The sequence below is a fragment of the Danio aesculapii genome, chromosome 17 (genome assembly GCF_903798145.1).
Source record: "Danio aesculapii chromosome 17, fDanAes4.1, whole genome shotgun sequence".
In the NCBI taxonomy this organism is placed as follows: domain Eukaryota; kingdom Metazoa; phylum Chordata; class Actinopteri; order Cypriniformes; family Danionidae; genus Danio; species Danio aesculapii.
Window position 1 is genome coordinate 11210711 of NC_079451.1, and position 23903 is coordinate 11234613.

General features: G+C 35.5%; 1 protein-coding gene and 1 long non-coding RNA gene across 4 annotated transcripts; one reads left to right on the top strand and one right to left on the bottom strand.

Moving 5' to 3' along the window:
• Positions 1-15248: 15248 nt before the first annotated feature.
• LOC130244080 (uncharacterized) lies at positions 15249-17925 on the bottom strand. The gene is made up of 3 exons (XR_008839200.1): positions 17640-17925; positions 16714-16817; positions 15249-15714 (listed from the first exon to the last, which is right to left on the bottom strand). It is a non-coding gene; the product is annotated as an uncharacterized LOC130244080 (long non-coding RNA).
• A 614-nt stretch (positions 17926-18539) lies between these two features.
• On the top strand, positions 18540-23552 carry otx2b (orthodenticle homeobox 2b). Of its 3 annotated transcripts, XM_056477176.1 has the most exons (5): positions 18542-18612; positions 18751-18810; positions 20626-20857; positions 21489-21640; positions 21856-23552. In XM_056477176.1, exons 3-5 carry the CDS (start codon positions 20761-20763, stop codon positions 22474-22476), a joined length of 870 nt encoding a protein of 289 aa, XP_056333151.1. In that variant the 5' UTR covers positions 18542-18612; positions 18751-18810; positions 20626-20760; the 3' UTR covers positions 22477-23552. The 3 variants fall into 3 exon arrangements, with proteins under 3 accessions (XP_056333153.1, XP_056333151.1, XP_056333150.1); XM_056477178.1 differs by lacking the exon at positions 18751-18810 and having other exon boundaries at positions 18540-18612; XM_056477175.1 differs by lacking the exon at positions 18542-18612 and having other exon boundaries at positions 18663-18810.
• The last annotated feature ends 351 nt before the right edge of the window (positions 23553-23903 follow it).

Here is a 23903-nt window from a genome sequence, read left to right on the forward strand (position 1 = left end):
ACCCCCCTTATTCACCGTCAGGCTTCACTGAGCCCAGTCAAACCTTCTGCCTGCCAACAAGTGCACTACACACCGAAAGTGGTGACTAATTTTGAAGTCTTAATAGGAATGGCCAAACATTTTTTATTCTGTCATCATTTGCTCACATTTATGTTGTTCCAAACTATAAAGTAATGCATTTGTTTTAGTCTTACTGTGAGAATCAGAGTGTTTTAAAACAACACTGAACCCCAATACCTCTAAACTCACTCATATTTATTTCTTTATATGTTTATTCTGTTTATATATATACACACACTACCTGACAAAAGTCTTGTTGTCGATTCCAGTTGTAAGATTAACAAATAATGACCAACTTGACTTCTAGTTGATCATTTGGAAAAGTGGCAGAAGTAAATAATCTGTTAAACTGCATCCCAATCATCACAAATACTGCAGAAGACCTATTGGAACCTGCATGGACCCAAGATTCTCACAGAAATCAGTCAAGTTTGGTGAAGGAAAAATCATAGTTTGGGGTTGCATTCAGTATGAGGGCATGTGGGAAATCTGTAGAGTGGATGGCAACATCAACAGGCTGAGGTACAAGACATTTGTGCTGCCCATTACATTGCAAATCACAGGAGAGGGCAAATTCTTCAGCAGGATAGCGCTTCTTCTCATACGTCAGCCTCCACATCAAAGTTCCCTAAAGCAAAGAAGGTCAAGGTGCTCCAGGGTTGGCCAGCCCAGTCCCAAAAGATGAACATTATTGAGCATGTCTGGGGTAAGATGGAGGAGGCATTGAAGATGCCTGCAAGAACGCTTTCTTTGCCATTCCAGATGACTTATTAATAAGTTATTTGAGTCATTGCAGGGATGCAGCCCAACTAGTGGCCTTTGCCTTTTATATAAGCCACTTCTGATACCAAATGATTAACTAGAAGTCAAGTTATTATTTGTTGTTGCTAAACCGTGGATAGGCGACAAGACTTTTGTCAGGTAGTATATATATATATATATATATATATATATATATATATACATATACATGTACATATACATAGATATCTTATAACCTGCAAAGGCGACCTGTATTGTCGACCAGAAAGCAGTAACTCATCACAAAGTAAAGTATATGAGGGGTCAGATAATATTTTAATTGTTTCGTCCTGAACTGTAATGTTTCCATACTACACAGTACATCCATAGTGTATTATGCTTTCAATCACAGCTTTGTAAAATAAAGACATAACTATAGCAATATCTATATTTTGTCTTACTTTATTATTTTTTTATATTTGTTTCAGAAATAAAAATTAAACTACATTTTTAGCCTTCAAACATACTCACTTTTTATTATTTAAACAAACATTACATTATTTTATTACATTATATTTATATAAAAAAATCTTTTTTTAATAATTTAAGATGAACATTTTGGTAACACTATTTTAAGTCACAATTCATGATATTAACAAACCATTAACTAACACTACTAGCATAATAAACTACTAAATATCTGCTCATTATTAGTTAGTACGGTAGAAGTTGGGTTAAGGTTTTGGGTAGGTTTAGGAAAGTGGAATGAGATCATACCTTATAACTACTGATGAACAGTTTATATCTTAATAATAGGCAGGCAATAAGCCAGTAGTTAATAGCATGGATTGTGACCTAAACTAAAGTGTTACCAACATTTTTTACAAGTTAGACAGCATTAGGATGAGGAATTCTTTGGCATTTTTGTCTTTTATACGCTTGTATTATTTGTAGTAAATTTTAATTTAGTATTAGTGTAAATCTTTTATTTGAAAACTTTTACATTATGTACACTTTCATCTGATTAGTAATCTCCCATTGATGAGGTCCAAAACAACAGTGTAGTCTAACCCTCTACGTTTCATTCTATGGAAAAAAAGACATTACTTTTATTAATTTATTTTTTTATTAATGGTTTTAATATATTAAATTGCACAGGATTGGTACAACATGCATGTAAGCAAATGCTTCTAATTAATGTTTTTAGTTGCATTACTATACAGTTTACATAATTTACTAAATTAAATGTACAATGAGTTTAACAGAAAACAACATCATTCATTTGTAGACCTTTAGGATGCCCAAGAAAAAAACAATGCAGTTTGACACAACATGAAACCAAATCGGGCTGCAGCCTGTCTATATCTAATTACTGGAGATAAATAATAAAGCATCCGCACGCTAAAGATTAAAGTGTGCTGCCATTTTGGAGCTTGTGTTGACAATTAACCTTTCTCGTTTGGTGATTCGTAGCACAAGCAAATCCTGTTATCAGCAAATATAGCACACGGCTCACAAACACTCAACCCCAAACAGCCTAAGTGATGTTTATGGTCTGTAACGAGAACAACAAAATAAACACAAGGCAGATTGCACCTCTACACACACATACAAACCGAGTGAACAAGAGTGCGATATCTCAGCGACTGAGTGCACATTTTTGTTTTTTAAGGCAAGACATTGCAAGTGAATAAGCTAAAAAAAATTGTATTAATATTTTATCTCCATAATTCCTTAGTTGGTAGATTTCATAAGGAATTGTGGGGAAAAAATATAATAAAATTTTTCCAAAATGTTATATTTAAATATGCAAATGAGGCAGTATTTAACTAAATATTATTATAATTGCATAAAAAAAATCTGAACATTTGAAGAAGTTGGGTTAAAAAAATGTTTACTGAAGGGGTTTTGGGAATCTCTTTATATGATAGATAGATGGATGGATGGATGGATGGATGAATGGATGGATGGACATACGGACGGATGGACGGACGGACGGACAGATAGATGATAGATAGATAGATGGATGGATAGCTAGATATAGATGGATGGATGGATGGATGGATGGATGACAGAAAGTCGGAAGTAGTAGTTCATCTGTGTACTTCTCGCATACTGTTTTTCGAATTCGGACATACTACTCAGCTCGATACTGTTTTTAGCATACTATATAGTGTGGAAGTATGCGATTTCGGACGCAGCCATTATGTCGCCACAATAGCCCAGTGGTTGACGAGCTGAGATATGTTGCGAAAGCGATCTGGGCGTCCTGAGTTCGAATCCCGGCTCGTGGACCTTTCCTGATCATACCCCCTATCTCTCCCACTTCACTTCCTGTTAATACATAGCTATATACACTAAATATCGCATAATGATAAAATGAATTCATTAAATGTATAAATATATAATTATTATTTTATTATTATTTTTAATTCAGGAAATAATGCTAACAGTCAGGGGGAACCTTTTTATTTTATAAATTGGTTATCAGGCAAGTATAGATATGAATAATTATGACATTTGTGGCTCAGTGCAGGCAAAAAAGAGAGGAAAATCTGTTAAAACGTGTATTACAATTAAAATTTCAACAAAATTTGATAAAGTGCGACAAAATAAACAATTAAAAATGCATTTCAGATGTTTTCTTGAGAAAAATAGACACTTTATGAGAAGCCAAAAATACTTAAATCTCATAATTGCTCTGTGTGTGTGTGTGTGTGTGTGTGTGTGTGTGTGTGTGTGTGTGTGTGTGTGTGTGTGTGTGTGTGTGTGTGTGTGTGTGTGTGTGTGTGTGTTAACACAAAGTTAATGGTTTTAATCTACAGTAGTCTAGGGCACGTTCATAAACTGTGTGTGAGGGGACTACAAATTGCCGGACTCAGTAAAAAAAAACTCTAAACAAATTTCAAAGTACTGTTCTGTGTCTGCAATAATAGGCAGTCTTCACGTATGGAGAAGACGATGCCATCTCTATCCCTAATCTATTTACTCACTACTACGCAGACTTGACTGAGTGTTTTAATATTGTCACACAAAAGAAACTCAATGGTTGTATCTACTGCTTGTACTGTGAAACATCATGGGCTCTTTATGATTATTTGGATGTTGTGTTGCTTTAATTAGTATTAGTCATTCCAAATAAAATTAATCAAATGTGTGTGAAAAATCCATCTGTTTGCCTGTATACTGTCTTGCTTTAATTAAAGCAGAATACCAATTCCCAGCCCTAATAGCAACAGAGTGTCAGTGGCTCTTAACAAAAGTATTATTGTAGTCTGACACACTGAACGTCAGTCCTCATGTGACCCGTGTGCTTCTTCCACCGGGGCTAAACCTGTTCTCCACAATGCCAACATCACACCCAAATTCCCAGTGTTTGGCAGGCGTCCCACTCACATTGTGCCGAATCATGTGGACCTGCTGCTGTTGCCATGGGGACCTGCTAACCTTGTCTCAGACCTGGGGGTGGAGGAGAGACGGAGCTTATGCAGAGCTGAAAATAATAATAATAATAGAGAGATGACGCATCAGATCATATCTCAGACAGAAACAATAGCGGAGCACACGCCACATTTACTGGCAGACATCGTCAAAACCACCAACTGACACACAGACAATGACTCTGACAGGCACCATATTAGCAGAAAAACCAAGATCCAAAACAGACGAAACTTAAGTTTAGAGCCAGACTTGGGTTGCGCTTAAATGGACAGTTCACCAAAAAGAAGATTTTAACCTTTATGCCTTTTCAAACCCCCAAGATTCATCTTCAGAACACAAATGAAGATATTTAAGGTGAAATCAGAGAGTCCAGAAAAATACCCAAAACATCCTCAAAACAGTTCATATTTCTTCAGTGGAAATAATATGAAGCTATGGTGATTCTTTTGTGCACACATAAAACAAAACTAGCGACTTTATTCGACAGTATTTTCTCCTCAGTGTCAGTATATTGCGCACGTCCACTGTGCCCTGATGTACTGTATACCCCTATACCCACAGACGCAGCTGAGGTAATACATCAGAGGAATGACCAAACGCAAAACATGAACGTGCGTCCTATACTGACACTAAGGAGAGGAAACTGTTTAATAAAAAATTGTCATTTTTATTTAATGCGCGCACAGAAATACTCTGGTAGCTTGATAATATTCTGATTGAATGACTGAAGAGGATGTGTTTTTTGGACTTTAAATGAGTCACCTACTAAGGCTGCACAATATATACAAATTTCCGGACAGCTGAAAGACTGTCATTTTTATTTTATTACATTTTTTTGTTCGTTTACATTGTTAAATTGAAGTTGTAGTGATACTTACTTTCTCCTGAAATAATATGAAACATATGTTGGTTATAAAATAATCTGAAAATATCTTAGGGCATTATTAAGCAGGCATTTTTACACAGCCCTAAAGCTGACAAAACCACCCGAGTTAGTTGTAAAACCTTTCAAATTTGATGTAGTCTTTCTTTTATTTGTTAAACGATGGTTTTCTTTGTATTTTCGAAATTCGTTTTAGATCCGTCCTCATCAACTCCTGCTCAAGTACATATTTTAAGCATAATTTGAGAGTAAAAAACAAGTAAGAAAAGTAATTGAACATAAAGATGGGATTCACTGTGTTGGTATGTGCTTCAAATTGAATTTGAGAAGATGGTTTTGTATACATAGAAAGCATTTTAAATGCATATTAACTAACCAATAAAATGTCAAAATATGGATGACAGAATCAGTTGTCATTTATCATAACATGTGTTTATATAAAAATGAATTAACATGCTTATTCTGAGTGCTCGTTATTAAAACAAGTGGTCATACGACATTTTATTTTATGCTGCACCGAATGAAATCCTAGTGATTTCTGTAAATAGTTGTAAAAATGTATGATGGTCCTTTTTTTTCACAGGTAACAAATAGGAGACATTCAAATATAGTATGATATACAGTAGGAGAATATAGACTTCATTTTCAAGGAGAAAAAATGTTTGATTCAGAGGCCCAAACTCGATGGAAGTATGTAATTTGGTGTATTTGCTGATATTTATTTGGCCAAAAGAAAGGATTAGGAAATTACAGTATAACAAAATACTTTTAAAAAAATGCATGTAAACACTGTTTTATCATCTCAAGTCTTTGAAAGTTGAGAGAGATGTGAGAGATGAAGTAGGTCAAAGATGATTTTCTTTATTTACTTTGTTTTTGTTTTATGTTCATGTCCTGTTTACTTTTCTGAGCAGAAAATAATGACTATAATACAATTAGTCATTATTTAGCAAAGAGACACATTAAAATGTCATTTTGTGTGCTGTTTAGTTTAATGATTTAAATGACAAATTAATACAGCGATCACAGTACGGATCCAAAGTACTAAATAAGTGTCATTTTAAGTCTTTGTCATGTTTTTAAGCATAATAAATTCAGTATGATGGTCATATATATATATATATATATATATATATATATATATATATATATATACACACACACACACACACACACATACAGTTGAAGTATTAGCCCCTTTTTGAATGTTTTTTTATTTATTAAATATTGTGACGTTTAACAGAGCAAGGAAATTTTCACAGTATGTCTGATAATATTTTTTCTTCCGGAGAAAGTCTTATTTGTTTTATTTCGGCTAAAATAAAAGCAGTTTTTAATTTTTTTTAAACTATTTTTGGTCAAAATTATTAGCCCCTTTAAGCTATATTTTTTCCGATAGTCTACAGAAGAAACCATCATTATAGGATAACTTGCCTAATTACCCTAACCTGCCTAGTTAACCTAATTAACCTAGTTAAGCCTTTAAATGTCACTTTAAGCTGTATAGACGTGTCTTGAAAAATATCTAGTCAAATATTATTAACTGTCATCATGGCAAAGATAAAATAAATCAGTTATTAGAAATTAGTTATTAAAACTATTATGTTTAGAAATGTGTTGAAAAAGTCTTCTCTCCGTTGAACAGAAATTAGGGAAAAAGATAAACAGGGGGGCTAATAATTCAGGGGGCTAATAATTCAATAGCTGAAATAAAACAAGTAAAACTTTTTCCAGAAGAAAAATATTATCAGACATACTGTAAAAATTTCCTTGCTCTGTTAAACATCTTTTGGGACATATTTCAAAAAGACAACAAAAAAAAAAAACAAATAAAAAAATCTAATATATTCATCATCAGTTCAGGATAAGCATGTTAATCTTATTTTTATATAATTATCATTTTTACTGATTGACAATTTTCACAAAAATTAATTGAAAGCATTAAAGAATCATATTTTTTAATATTGATAATAATAATAAATATTATTAATTTATTAATATGATTTCCGTGTATATAAAATCCCTTTTGTAAATTGTATTTAATGTACACCTAAAAAAAAACTAAATTATATATAATATTAAATAAGTACACCCCCATTTTGAAAATGAATATTTTTAGCCATATCTTAGTGATTTTACGTCATATATTTTGCATTTTAACAAAAAAGTTCATCTATAGAAATAGAAAGATAATACATTTTAATAATTCAAACAAAATATCGCAAAAAAAAATTTAAAACTTACTAAATTTAATGTTTTAGTTTCTCTCGATTTATTCTTGATATATACATATATGACATATACATCCCATACTACCAAATTCTGTTCAACAGAGAGAAGATTAAAAAAATTATTTAAAAATATTACCTGACATACTGTGAAAATTTCCTCACTTTGTTAAACATCATTTGGGAAATATCAAATCAAAGCGGGGCTAATAATTTTGTCCATTGTGTTCTTTACTTTTTCATTATGTTGAGACTTTCTACACTAAAAAATATATCGCTAAGCAATGACAACAAATATTTTATGTTACTTAACTTATTTTAATAAGTGAATCACTGTTTTGTTTTAAGTTAAAGTTTTATAACATATTTATTCGGTTTGATTGATGTAAGTTGAGATTACTATAAAAGTTCATTTGATCCAACTCAAAAATTTAGGGCAGAGATTTTGTTTTACAGTGTAAGATTGCATGTTAAGAGGGTTAAGTCTTTATATGGCCTTCTGAACGCACATGCCAAAACGAGCTGATAGTAGCCAATTGTATGGACAGATAGTACTGACAGTACCCAAAGAGCGAAATGGACTGGCAGCGCACTAAACTCAGCCGCTTATGGAGTGATCAGTGGCTCACTCTACAGAGGTTGCTCTGATGGGGCGAAGCAGTTTGGGCCTGAGCCATACAGTTGGGTGGGGGTTTAAAAGCAGGAGGGGGGGGTTTGTTGGCAAGGTGAGCTCGTGAGGCTCCAGTTGGTCCACTGGCTGACTGATGGGCAGAGGGGGGGACGCAGCCAGTCTGGCCTGGGCAAGGAGAAGAGGCTGGTGGGAATGGCGGAGGGGTGCTGGACTCTGGCCCAGAGTGGTGACTGCCTGTCTGTCCAGCCTGCTCCCCCAGGCTCCTACCCCTGAGTGGGCATTTCAAAGGGATGTGCCTGCCCTCTCTCTTTCAATCACACTTTTGCCCTTGCTCTCTCTCTCTCTCTCTTTCTATCTCTCTCCGTTCCCTTGCTTTTTCTCCATCTTTATCACTGACTTGATTATACCAGCGTTTCCCAACCCTGTTTCTAAAGGTACACCAACAATACACATTTTCATTCTCTCCCTAATCAAACACACCTGAATCACCTCATCAGAACATCAGAAGAGACTCCAAAACAACCTGAAGAAGTTAGGGAGGCAGATAAGGGTGACATGCAAAATATGTACTGTAGGTGTGCCTGAAGGAACAGGGTTGGGAAACACTAGATTAAACCACACTATTATAATGCATTTCAGTACCTCTTTAAACTCAAGGGTTATTTATTGGTATCCATGAAGAGCTTTTAACCCCCACAGAACTATTTCTACCAAGAATGAAAAGTGGGAAAAGCTTCAGTAGATTAAGCTTGTATCTAAATTTCATAGATGTAAACGGCTCACTTTTTGTGATTGTTATTATTTGTGATTTCTTTTAACGTAATTTCCCAATCTTACAAGGGCAAAGAACTTAATTCAGTTCAAGTTTATTTGTAAAGTGCTTGTCATAATAGTTATTGTTGCAAAGCAGGCTTATAAAAGGTGCATGTTGTTACTTTACAAAAAAAAATCAACAAGTACAGAATCTTCATTATGCTTTGCTAGTATTTTATGCAATTTGAAGTCTGAAACAGTTTGCAGTTTAGCTTAGCATTACCATCAAATTAGCCAATATTGACTGCCTTAAAATGGACAGTTCACCCAAAAAGTGAAAATGTGCAATTTACTCACCTCAACTGGTTGCAAACGTTCACGTTTTCTTTTATCTGTTGAACACAAATGAAGATATTTTGAAAATGTTAGAAACGAGACCATTGACATCCATTCGGAAGTCAACAGTTAGCCATTTTTTTTACCCATTACCTGTTAGAAATAGTTGCAAATATACTGAAAAGTAAGCAGAAATTAGCTTCTCATATTTCTGTTTACCTCATACCTGTTTGCATCCTTTAAACTATCTTCACATTAAGAAAAAGACTGAGTGGTTCTTCAGGAAACCCCTTTTATTTCTGAAGTGTCTCATAATTGATTCCCCAATCACAAATGCCACATACTGCACGAACACGTCCTACTGTGCTTTGTTGGTGTTTTCCTGTGCAATAACCTTGCCGATCTGTTTGATTTGGGCCGATTCATCAGCCTCTGAGCAGTCGCGCTGTGGGGCAGAGAGCGCTGTAGAAGGGGAGGAGGAGGGATGGAGTTGTCCCGCTACACTGGACCCATCTGCCCGATGTCTTCCCCTGCTGCGGAGCATGATGTTGCTCCATGACTCGATGGCTCCACCATGGTGCTGACCATTATGCTGCTGCTTTATTGAACTGTGCCCCAGAAGCTCCGCAGCAGAGACCGCATTGATTTCAGAGCAACTGAGCTGCTCCCCTTCTCTTCGCCACATTTCTACATGTCATGTCATTTTGGAGGTTTTGTCACTTTAGCTTCGGAGATCAAATGATGATTAATTAAATATTTATTCATTGGTTTACACCACCAAAGTCTTACGCAAAATCCAGCATACGCTGTAAAAAAATTGCTGCCTTAAATTTATGACTAAAAATATGAAGTTAAAGTTTGTTAACTTAAAAAAAAAAATTATTTTGTCAACTTGACTTTTTGTATAATTTTTTTGTAATGTAATAAAGTGTAGTTAAATGAAAACGAAAACCATATGTAACACATATTTTCTAAATATTTCATCTTTTGATGTTAATATTACACGTCCATTGGCAGGTCATTTATTTTAGAAAGCAAGAAAATTAAATATATATATATATATATATACACCTAAAAGTTTTGGAGATTAAAAAAATAATAATATATATTTATTTTCAATTTATTTATGTAACTGCAAAGAAAGGTTTCACTTTTATATGTAATATCATTTAGGAGAATTGGATATAAAACGTATGGTCAAATTATAAGACTAAATCAAACAAATCCACCGAAAAAGATTTGTTTGCATTCTGGAATCGCACATTCTGCAAATGACACTAAAGCGACAGTACATCAGGCTGCAGTTGACCGCTCTATTTTTCAGTCTGAGCTTCTGTCAGTTTCTGCTCTTCTACCTATCCTCCACCTCCTGCCAGCAGTTAATGTGACTCCTCCACACCCTCTGTCCGCTCCTCGTCTCCCACCTGGCATTTTCCGGGCAGTAGGTCTAGTGAAATTCCTGCATCCCTATTGCCAGCCGCAAGGCGGTAACCACTGGGGTTTCTGAGAGTCTTCCCACCCCCAGCATACACACACACACACACACACACACACACACACGCACACACACAGCCTGTCCCGTCCCAGTCTGAAACTCTGGCAGACTCTACATTCTTTTCAGCAGTATTGGTTCCCCATGGTAACCAGGAGAGCAGCGAGTGGTGACCTATCATGTTTATCTAGAAAATAGACACTTTCTGTACTGTTTTAAAGAAATCTGCCCAATTCAACTCTATAATATATGACAGCACATTAAAAACACACCAAGCAAAAAAAAATTTAAATAAAAAAATATTTAAAAATCGAATAGAAATCTCTAGAAAATAAAAATCACTCATTGCAGTTAATATATATATATATATATATATATATATATATATATATATATATATATATATATATATATATATATATATATATATATATATATACACACATACATACAGTGTTGGGGTAACGCGTGTTATGCAATCGAGTAAAGTAACGCATTACTCTTTTAAATTAAGTAATAATATTTGTTACTTTTTAAAAAATGGAACACAAGTTACTTTTTTATTTAATTAATTAGCTTTTAAAAAATAAAATGCTGAATTAAAATTAAAGTAGTCTCAATGAATCACGCAATGAATGAGGGAATGTGTTTATTACTTTGAACGCATCGAAGAACAGGAAAAGAGGATTATAGTCTCAATGGACAGTGATTTTCCTTAAGATAAATGGTACAAAAGTAGCAAACACATTGCTTTACACTTTCAATAATCTGTATATACGGCATGTAGAGCTCTGGGGTCAGGAAGTTCTCAGATAACATTATCCTAAAATATTATTTTTCAATGTGTTTTTTAGGGTACATTTAGGTGTAGGTTATACAGTGTGTTGTTTATTGCAGAGCTCCTCTATTTAAAAAAAAGTTCTGAAAGAGATCAAGCCTCAGCCAGATAATAAAAAGTAATGCAGTAACGCATTACTTACGATAAAAAGAAAGTAACGCAACTGGTTACTTTTTGGAAGCAACCTAATATTGTAATGCATTGCTTTCAAAAGTAACTTTCCCCAACACTGTATATACAATATATACATACACATACATCTACACTACCAGTCAAAAGTTTTGGGTCAGTAGGATTTTTAAATGTTTTAAAATAAGCTTCTCCTGCTCACCAAGGCTGAAATTATTTAATCAAATATACAGTACAAATGGTAAAATAGTGAAATATTATTGCACTATAAAATAACTGTTCAAAAATTTATCATTTAATTAATTTATTCCGGTGATTTTAAAGAGGAATTTTCAGCTTCATTACTCCAGTCTTCAGTCACATGATCCTTCAGAAATCACTCTAATATTAATTTTTATTAATAATATTAATGGTAATAGTAATAAAAGAAATAATGACTGGAGTAATAATTAAATTTTAAACTACATATAGTAAGTAATAAATACATATTTAAATAAATAAGTATTAAACAGTTTAACTTGATAAACAGAATCATTTTATTTAAATTCTTAAATAAAATTAATAATAAAAAAATGACAAATGACACCAAACATTTGACCAGGAGTGTGTATATATATATATATATATATATATATATATATATATATATATATATATATATATATATATATATATATATATATATATATATATATATATATATATATATATATATATATATGTCTTTTATATTATAAAAAAAAAGGTAAATTGAATTACCTTTATATTGTCCAAACCTCTATGTTTTCTCTTACGAATATACAAATGTATTTTGAAGAATTTGGGTAGTCAATCAATTGATGGTCCCCTCTGATTTACGTAGAATGCATTTATAAATATTTTTCCTCATATATGTAAGATTGAAACAACTTCATGCTGTGTAAATGGTGAAAATCTTCATTTAAACTATCAGTTTACGAGACAGTTCAAATAAAAGGAAAACACTCAGTTAAATGAGTGCATAGTCAAATTCTTTGTCAGTATATGCAGCATCAATCTCTCTCTATCAAAAATAAATCAGACGCAGCATGATCTAAGTTTAAAGATAGAGAATGTGCAATTTGTTTTATGAGTGGAAGGGAGTTTAAGACAGTTTGTCAAGTTCTTCTAAGCACATACACAAGCACACAAGTACACGCACACACACACATATGCAGACAGGTCTTGTGTTTACTCTCCTAATTGGAGGGGAGGGTTCCAGTTGACAGACAAGCCCTTAGAGATACACAACTGTGGAAAAAAAAAGCCAGCTGCCAGCCTGTGGCTGGAAGAGTAGCTGAGTACAGGCTGGAGCCCGGACAAGAACATGGCAAGAACGTGATGAGAGCGTAATGGAAACATCCAACTGACAGAATTATGAGAGGAGTCCCAACAGACACTTTCCCAAAAGAGATATAAACAGAGAACAACTGACACTAAGAAAAGAAACCGAAAGAAAGAGAAGACGGTCTTAAAAACACATTAGCATAAAAGCTAAGCATGATTTAAAAGAGAAGTGGGGAGAGAGATGCGTGTGAACTGGCAGTGTATAAGACAGCAAGACGGTACAATTTGGAGGCTGATATTGGTGTATGAACAAGAATGCCAGAATGTCACTCAAAACAAAGTGGGGTTTGGATGGGGCAAAAGCAAGGAATGCTCACCCCATATGGGGGCTCGTCCTCAACTCACATGCCTTTCAGACTGGGTGCAGGGTTAATTATATCACATAATTAAAGACTCGCTAATGTTAACGTGCATATTCAAGGAAGGTTGCTCAAAAGTTGGCTTAGTGACAAAATAAAAACTTGATTGTTATATCACTTCTTAAAGGGATCGTTCACTCAAAAATCAAGCTTCTGTCAGCTATTGTTTGTGCAGCAATGCCATAGGATATGAACATTTTCTTTAATCATCTATACTTTTCTTATTGTAAACAACTTTTAAAAGTTTTTTGTCCATTTTTAAGAATTTTGTCCAATGTAAAGTGTTCATGTATGTTCAGGGTTCCACATTTATAAAGATGTTTTAATTTTAAGACTGTATTCTTACCACAATGTCATTTCAAACTTGTATGATTTCAACATATATTTTGAAAATGAACGAATAAAAAAATTATACTCTTTCTGCTCATTCAGGTGATTGAAAAACAGACAAAAACACTGGGACAGTTTCCAAAATAACTTCCTTTGAAATAATAATAATAATACGAGGGTGTCAAAATTTCCATTTCTGAAGGTGAACTATCTGTCAATTCAGTGTGTATTGAATGTTTCAATAAGAGCCTATTTGAATGTATATCTACCATGCTTTCATGTGCATGTTACTCACAAGCCATGCATAAACAGACACACCTTTACCTGGAAGGCAAGATAGAGCGTCCAAAAAAGATGGCTACGATCATAAATAGCCATTGCTTTGTGCCTGTTTGGTGAATTTATTATGGGGATTTCACAGCCAACCTCACAATAGCACGTTTCCTAAATGTGATCTTAGGGCCTTGAAGACTACAAGAAAGACATCCAAGCATTTAGCACATAAAGCCTGAATAAATCCGACCCTCTCTGTTCCTGTGCCTTTGAACTGTGAGAGGCGAGAGAAGCGAAGCCCACACTGCAGGGCAGGATCCACCGCACAACACACACCTCACACCTCGCACGCTTCACAAAATATAGATCTTCCTTTTCGGAATATGTTCAATTGAAAGGTCGTTCATTTCAAGCACTTGCACATCTGAGTTTGTAGATGTTACACTAAGTTCACCTTGAGTCCCTTTGTATTGTGTGTGTGTGTGTGTGTGTGTGTGTGTGTGTGTGTGTGTGTGTGTGTGTGTGTGTGTGTGTGTGTGTGTGTGTGTGTGTGTGTATCAAAATGAGAGAGAGCAAGAGCACAGAAAGAAAAGCATGTTTATGCATGACTGAAAGAACGTTTAGTGTCCCCTTGTGTGTACTTGTTTGTCCTTGTCAGTTTGGTGGAGGGCTTACTTTGCCTCATATTGATGACTTGAAGGGAAGGATGGCTTTTAATTGAATCCATTTGTTTGCTGCTTGGCCCCTGTGCAAACGGCAGACAAACAATTACAGTAGTGATTAATAACCGTTAAATATTTCCACAAGATGCTAAATGCTTCATACATATACATTATGTCCCAATGTTGAGCCCTTTTTGTACAAGAAACATTAAAAATGTAAGGTGAGGATGATCAAATGACAAATGTTTTTGTTAAAATAAGTTGACCATGTTTCAACATCATTTTTAAAAATCATAGAAAATAAATGCAATGTTTTTTTAAATCATCTTAAAGTAAATTGAAATTAGCTGTAAAGTTAAGCAGATATTTTATTTGAATTTAAAGCAGCAGCTCCATTTATCTAAATTAAGTGTAAACAATTAAACAGACATGATACACTACTTTCTCAGTGTGAGTAGCTGAACTCTGAAGGAATTTTAATGTTTTTCTCTCTCTCTCTATCTCTCTCTACTTCTCTTTATCCCCAGTCTGTTTCTATATGTAGATCTCTGTAACCTGAGTGATCTCGTAAAATGCACTGTGCAATCATCCTCCGTTTCCCCCCACCCTTGCAATCTGACATCCTTATTTTCTCGGACCGTGACGCGTAACATTTAACCCCATTTAAGTTTCCTGTACCTTACGGGAAGGAAATTATGAATGTCAATAAAGATCAAACGAGCTCCTTTATTCATAGTAATTACTCTGTGCAAATATACCTTCACATTCAAGTGTTCAAGCTCTCATCAAAAATGACTCTGTTATCGCATTTAAACACTGTCACAATTATGTCAAATCAGAGAAACATTTGGAGGAATATTATAGCGGGTTCATTTGTAATCCATCATGCTAAATTACGTTCATTCAGCCATGGCTGTGGTTTTGATGTAATCTCCACACCTCAGTAGATTATAAAGAAAAACATGTAACTCACCGGTCGGACATATAGTCAAATATTCAACAAAATCCTTTTGTTTCGTTTTTCATCAATCAAACAAAGTGCAAAATAATTGAAAAGCCACTAAAGACGCTCTAATCTAAAACTGTGAAGAAACTGATCCTTTCCAACTGTGCTCCTCCAAACATTCACACAAGATAACATCAAATGATGTTCACTTTGCTTTTGCCCACCAGAGCTTGCAAAACATTTGAACCTGCAGGGGAGACAGAAAGAAAGAAAGATTAGGGCTTGATGCGAGCATTTAATGCTCTGTCAAGTAGACCACAATAAATACTCTAAGCATTTTAGTATGATAATAATTATTAATAAATGCTTTTGTTATGAATAATAATACAATAGTTATACATTTTCAGTTATTGTAATTTAGAGTAACGTGTGTTTTATAGGGTAATTGTAGTTTATGTTTAAAAGGAAATGTCTAAACAAAATCGTTGTAAATGACTAGATATCGATGCATGCGTTATAACGAAAATATAGTTTTATGATTGGGAACTCGCCACTCAAGCAGAGTGGAGATTAAAGGGAAAGGGTGTCATTTACTGGGATTGCGCTGTTGTGGCCACAGGCGCGAACACGCATTGCTCTTTTTCACTTTGACAAACCACAATTCCTTTAAAGGTGAGAGTTCCCTCCGGACACGGCGGCGTTTAGAATTTGATAAATAATTTAGCAGTTTAAACAGCGAGAGGCAACGCTGGGCGAGATCCCGGCGATAAACGCGCACGGAGCGCTGGTGGATGAAACATCGTTTATTTATCATAGCTGTGACTTGCGTGTTACTAAATAAATTACACACTGAGCGTTAATATAATGTGAAACACACGCGCTCCCGTATTCAAACAGCGGATCTCAACTTTTTAAGTGGTGTAGTACTCGATTAATATTTGTTTTAATCCGAAACTAACCACCGCAAATCCTAATAATGTATGTTGTTTATTTAGATGTTCTCTCAATGCACCCAGAACAATTATAATTTTGGTTAATCCTTGACATGTGGAGAGCTGTGGTTTCATAATGTGATGCTTGAGCGAGCGCGTTTAGAGGAGAAACGGCACTTTGGCTTGAAAGATTCATTTTTCATTCTCTGCGGAACACAAAGAACCGCAAAAAGCGCTTGCAGTGAAAGTCATTGTTTACAGATTTTTAAAAACGGTGGCAGGTGGATGTGGGAAAATCTTAACAGGTAAATCACCAGGATAATGGTGGCTGTCATCGTCTGCAGGGCATTCCACAATAGCAGGTGCACAACTGAAGCTTTCTATCTTGTCTTGAAGAGTTTTTTTTTTCTCTGTGTATCTGTAACCCAGCGAAAGAGCACAGTCGATTATTAAGATGCCATTCCTAGATCCATGTATCGCATAAAAGAATTGTTCTATGAACACAGTTGTACTTTTTCCAGAAACACAATATAGATGGTTTCGAATTGGAGTGACATTTTTCCCTCATTATCAAATAAATATTGTTTGGGTTTTCAGTGAACAGACGGAAGCATTCAGCGTAAATAAGGGTCAAAGAAAAATTATTTAAACGCTTAATGACTAATTAAATCTAGTCATCATAACACTTGTTAAATAACTGTTTAAATACTTTCCTGTTTAGTACCCTATAATAAACAATAATAACGAATAATACTAATACTACAAATAGTAATAATAGTATTTTATTAGGCTATTACCATAACTTTTATTGTTTTCTGTTGCTGTTATAATTAGCCTTATTTCGTCTTTAGTTTTGATACATGTCATTTTGTAGAAATACTACAGCAAAATACTCTAATCTTAACTTTTTTAAATGGCCAACATTTTATTAAAAATATAAACAAAATAATAATAAATGGTAGTGTTTGAACTGAAAATGTATTAGAATCTGATCATTTCACAGATTTTGATTGGAATTTCGAAATTACAAGAATACGAATCAAATATGACGATAACAACAACAACATTAACAATGTAATAATAAAAATAATAATTATTATTATATTAAGAATAATAAAAGTAGCAATTATGTTTAAAATTTGTAAAATGGTCGCTTTTCATTTAAACACAAGTGCAATACATGAAATGCAATAAAAAAGAGCATGCGTTAAACAACAATCTTTGTGAATATGTTGCTCACCATAGTTCATTTGTCCGTGCTTCTCGAGTCACCCGGGCGCTTGTCAGGTTTTCTACTTCTCAGGATATCTTAAATGTAAAGTCTTAAAGCTGTTATGATACAGTCGGCTTTCCTCCCACACAGAAGAATCCAGATAGACATTTCTCGAAGTGAATATTGGCAACGTGTTGTTTTGAACATTTTTCAAGGTACCCAATTCACCACCTCGTTGCGCCACTCCACACTGGTTTCACGTGTATTCTACATGTCTTATAAAAGGCCCTAATCTAGCCCCATGGCTATGCGGTGCACTCATCTCTTGATACATTTGGGTATATCAGCTTGAGCACTTGCAGTTTGAGCGTCATGTGGACGAGAGGACAGTTTTAGGGAATTAAGTCCCCGTAAATCCCTCCAGCTACGCAACACAAATGCAAGAGCTCTGCCTGCGTCCGTATTCAACATTTGTTTTCTCCGCTTTATCCTCGGTGTTATATTTTTTGTGAAAATAATAAAGATTAAGTCTGCTGTTTTATCTTGGGATTGTTAATTACGTCTGAGATTATATAAATCATATTGCTGTTGCATATGCAACTTTTTTGGAGTGTTACGAATACAAACTTGCGTTCATTTACCATGGGTCACCGCAGCTGCACAATGTACATCAAGTAAACAAAAATAAATAATTTTTTTTACGAAAGGAATGTAAAAACTAAGAAATATTTCTTCTTTCCACTTTAATCATAACGCTATACGAGTTAATGTTACAACATAAACTGACATTCCTTGGACTGTGAGAGATGAGAATGCGCTCCGCCAGGGCCTCGCTCTCATTGGCTGGAGAGTTTGCATCAAAAAGTAGCTGTCGACATTTGTTTCCCTGCAAAGGGCCCTGCGAGAGAAACAGACTCCAGTCCTGAGCTCTTCATTGGCCAGCGCGCTGTACAAATCAGACTCCAGCAACTTCAACACAGAAGAGCAGCGAATCATAACCGTATGTGCTTTAATCTCTCTAAACCATTTTATTCATTCTTCGTGTTTAGCAGTAGACGCTTCATCATAGCTCATTTGCTTCACGGTTTGTTGAAAAGGATATTATCCTGATGTTATGAATATTTTTCTAATGATTTAGAGGTGTATTCGCTATCGGACATCAAACTTTAACGGACATTGGACTGAATCTAGTTATTCAGTAAGTATCCCGCCTTATGTTGCAGTGTATGCTTTCTTCTTTATGCCTTAAACTTTGCGAATAGTAGACTATAATTATTATTTTATTATTCTTATTGACACTATTATCACCTTCACCATGAAACGTAAATTAACCTTCTGTACAATCTAAGCATCTTTTTATTGCTCAAACGTCTCTTTTAAAGCTTGTAGCCTATTATAAGAACCGGCGAACAATCTGTGTACATGATCCATCATTTAAAATAAAAAAGTCTATAATATCGACTTAATATCGATACTTACTGAGACATTTTGACTTGTAGATACATGTTCGTTTTAAACAATTAATTTTAATCCACGGCTATAACTGAATGATTTTATCAATTTAACTCATTTCAATCGTTTTGAATGCACATTTATGAATAATGAACGAACAAAATAAATAATTCAGTATAGTTGTTTTATTTGTGATAAAAATATCTTTACCAATTATAAACGTCAAGCTACACAAAAACAGGCCGCATTTATATTGTCTTTACCTGCCGCTTGATTTATGTTGTTCAAACAAAAATGTAATGTTAATAGTTTCAATATTTTTGTTTAATTCCAGCAGTTTATGTATCATGTCAGAGACACCGTTGCATTGAAGTGTCTGAGAGAGCATGTGTGTGCGGGCGCGCACGCGTGTGATTTTTATTGTAGTCATGCACAGAATCAATGAGGCCAAACGTTCAGCTGAAGAGGTAGCGTCCAGTAATTAGGGGAGCGCGTGCCACACGGATTATCTCGTTAATTTATCAACAACAACATTTATCATAATTAATTCTTGGATGAGGTAATTACTATTGAGCGGCTGTGCAACTGGTAGACGGTGACTGTTTTACGTGACAGATTGGGGGGCGAAACCGTTGGTTAAAAAATAGATCTTTGCATAATAAGCCTGATGTTTTTTTTTTTTTATAATAATAACAACATTTATTCAGACTGGATAGTCTTTTGGATGGTGCTGAACTTCTGTTCACTTGAAGTTTTGCTTGTTGACTCAATAACCTTTTTTTAAGAAACTTAATTTTATTCGTTTTTAACTTTAAAGGTTATATCATCTAATACGTTTTCGTTCAGTAAATTTGTTTTATTGTTATTATTATTATTCTAATACATTAATATCTAAAGTAATTACACTACATCAGCTAAACAACTGCAGTTCATCAAGTTACAAAATGTTTGATGAAACACTGAAAAGATTAAAGTTGAGTCAATAGGTTGACTCTTAGTCAAAACTAACAGAGTTAATTTCTGGAAACTACACTAAAACATAATTATAAGTTTACTGTTCCGACTAATGTGAGCGAGTATAGGAAGAGAGGTTACATTTGTCTCTCTCCAATGGAGCTTTTGTTATCAGCATTAGTTATCAGGCTAACAGTGGCCTTTGTTTCCACCAATAGCTCCCAATCAGTGCTTGTATGCCTGAGACAATTAGCCGGGTTCCTATGCAAATTGTGTTTCTGGCTTGTGTGCACATTTGAACGACGGAGTTTTGTCTTTGTGAAAACTTGTTGCAATTAATGGATGTTACTTTTTGGGAACTGGTGGGGAGAGGGGAGGAAGGGGAGGGACGGGGGGCGTTTGTCAAGATGAGCTGCGTTCATCTCATGAGGACAGCTGGAGGTCTGGAGCGCCTTTAAGAGCACGTTGCGGTGTAGATGTGCTCTATTCGCCGATAAGTCATCGCAGCTAGAGGAACCCAGTTTACGTCAAATAAAAAACGCTGATCCGACCATTTGTGTCGTCGCAATTACGTGAACGTCTCTCTTCTATCTGTGTAATTTTTCAGGGTTTTTAGTTTCACCTGCACCGCTGAAGACGCAAACAAGCTAAAGCAGAAGTGCGCTAAGGAAAAAAGACCGAAGCAGCCGGTTTCCAGCTTTCCGAAATTTCTTCAACTATACCCCCCACAACCATCTTTAGCATGATGTCGTATCTCAAGCAACCACCTTACACGGTCAACGGGCTAAGTTTAACTACCTCCGGGATGGATCTTTTGCATCCCTCCGTTGGATACCCAGGTGAGCAAAGATTCCGATTTCGAATCTTATGTAAAAATCGATCGCATATGCAACTTGTATACAACAGTAATGTTTTTTAGATTCAGCAATATGTAATAAGAATTTTGTTATATGTGCATAAATGTAGATAGTAGGCCTGTTATGCTTGCTATAACCCCACAATTACACTTTCGAGGCTTCTCAAAATTAAAGCTATTACTAAACATAATTGTTTGCACAATTATGAGACGATTGTATCCACTTAAAATATTTCTGTCAAGTTCACAATCCGTTTGAAATAGAGTTTCGGTAAGCTAATATATATTGCCAATTTGTAAAAACTGCAAACCTAAAAACACACAGCAATTGTATTATGTATTCTCAAATCAGACCTACGCGGTTCTGTTTAAAGTGCAGCAACAAAAAAGTAAAAGATTTATAGAATATTTTGAACGAAGCCTTCATTAAATCAAACGATTTTTTAACATATTGTATGTACAATTTAACATATTGTACGGTGTCGATTCAGATATATTAATGTGTAATATTTATAGTATATTTAGTATTATTATTTTATAATTAATAAGTAAATCAAGCATCTAAGCTTTTTATTATAAAAACAACCTGTGATGCTTTTGTTTATTTAAAACAGCGACTCCTCGAAAGCAGAGACGAGAAAGGACAACATTTACTAGAGCGCAACTAGATGTGCTGGAGGCTTTATTCGCGAAAACGCGCTACCCGGATATTTTCATGCGTGAGGAGGTAGCCTTGAAAATCAACTTGCCGGAGTCCCGTGTACAGGTACGTACCATTCAACTTATAAAGTTGAAAGTAAAATAATTATAATAATAATGAAGCTATTGTATCTATAGGACCTGAGCGATACACTAAAATAACATCAATATCACATTTGTTTTATTTTGAACAAAGACCAAACAGAGCATATATGAATGATATATAGTGCTGCCGTTAGTTCACGTCGTAAATATTAAAACCACCTTTTTTCAACACATCAGGTTTGGTTCAAAAACCGAAGGGCAAAGTGTCGCCAACAGCAGCAGCAACAACAAAACGGAGGCCAGAACAAGGTGCGACCTGCCAAAAAGAAAAGCTCTCCAGCGCGGGAGGCCAGTTCTGAGAGCGGAGCGAGCGGCCAGTTCACCCCGCCCTCCAGCACTTCAGTCCCGGCCATCTCCACCACAACCGCGCCGGTGTCCATTTGGAGCCCGGCCTCCATCTCGCCGCTGTCAGACCCACTTTCTACCTCCTCCTCCTGCATGCAAAGATCCTACCCAATGACCTACACTCAAGCGTCTGGATACAGCCAGGGCTATGCTGGTTCCACTTCCTACTTTGGGGGCATGGACTGCGGCTCCTACTTGACGCCCATGCACCATCAGTTGACCGGGCCGGGATCCACTTTGAGCCCCATGAGCAGCAACGCTGTCACCAGTCACCTAAACCAGTCTCCAGCGTCTCTCCCCACACAAGGTTACGGTGCCTCGGGGCTCGGCTTCAACTCCACCGCGGATTGCTTGGATTATAAGGACCAAGCGTCCTCGTGGAAACTGAACTTCAACGCTGACTGCTTGGATTACAAAGATCAGACTTCCTCCTGGAAATTCCAGGTGTTGTGAAACTAAAAACCATCTGCCACTCTGTCCAACCAACACCCTAAAAGACCATAAAATAAACGTTGTATACCTGCCATCCTTCCAAAAAAAGAAGTGTTCCGTGACGCGCGAACTCTCCCAGATGGATGGGTTGCATTGAGCCCGACAGCGCTTGTGAAGTTTGAAGTCTTTGACATGAAATATCTATTTGAGCTACACGCACCCCTTGTTGGCGTGCAAAGTAGTATTTGAAGGGTTGTGAATGCGTATAAACATAGGCCATTTGACCACAACCTGTTGTTAAAGGTACAGGGAATCAAAGTGAATTTGTAATAAGTTAGGTCAAAGCCACGGAACAAATCCTTACACAAGAAAAGAGGAGAAAAAACTACACAGCAAAAGGAGCCAATCTTTTGGTTAAGTGCTTGGAATGGGCAGGCTTTCTCTAAGCCTCTTACAGCACGCCGACCTATTTCAATGTTGGCAAGACGAGAGACACTTCCATCAGGAGGATGATAGAGAGGATGTGTGCGAGTGTACGTGTGTGCGTGCGTGCGTGTGTGTGTGTGTATGTGTGCGTGTGTGTGCTGAACGCCTCCATGGCGACCTGGATGCACTACTTTATTTAAGAAAAGGTGTTTATAAGGAATCAATATGTAGTTTTTAAAGACAATCAATGTGTGTCTTATATAAATGGTACATTTGTGTTTTTTTTATCTGTGCTAGCCTTCGAAACTGTGATCTGTTGTAACTGTATGCAATTTGTGAGCTCCGTCGCATCTGCGAAGACTCGGCTGTGATTTTAATAGATTTTAAACTTTTTTTGGTTTGGTTTGGTTTTGTTTAAGAAAACACGACAGTAAATAATACTAGTCATAAGATTGCTATCGAATTAATTTCAAGAGACAAACAATCTCGAAAACACAGGGACTCAAGAGAATGTGTAAGAAAGGAACTGTCTGTCCCCGTTCATTGATCTTCATTGGTCATAACTGCTATACCACCCACGTGGATCTTAAACTTGTCTGGAGCGGTAATGTGGTCCCGCCACAGACATATTAATAAACAATTTCAAATCTGACACCATATTTAAAGTTATTAAGTCTGGACGAGTTATTAAAATTTATTATGAATTGTATGTGTGTGTTTGTGTTTTAATAGTTTAACTACAAATGCTTGCAATTAAAAAGGTGACTATGGAGAGGGCCGATTTACGAACGTTAAAAACAGCCGTTGTTTGCTCGACAACGAAGAATTACACTACGGCATTTACATTTAACAATATCACCTATTTATAGGCTCAAATATTTCTGGTAATGTTTAAAAAGTCCTCTTTATCACACCAGTTTCAAAAAGAAAGTGTGTTTCTTTTCATTTGGATGAATGAAAAGATGCAACCCTGCATTTCCACACTAAACAGGCCTACCAGCTTTCTCCTGGTTGTTTGAATT

Bases quoted from the DNA above. Each gene is read 5' to 3' on its own strand.
- otx2b (XM_056477178.1), top strand. From the start codon at position 20,761: ATGATGTCGTATCTCAAGCAACCACCTTACACGGTCAACGGGCTAAGT. The intron at 20,858-21,488 runs GTGAGCAAAGAT...TATTTAAAACAG, and splicing joins TCCCTCCGTTGGATACCCAG to CGACTCCTCGAAAGCAGAGA. The intron at 21,641-21,855 runs GTACGTACCATT...TCAACACATCAG, and splicing joins TGCCGGAGTCCCGTGTACAG to GTTTGGTTCAAAAACCGAAG.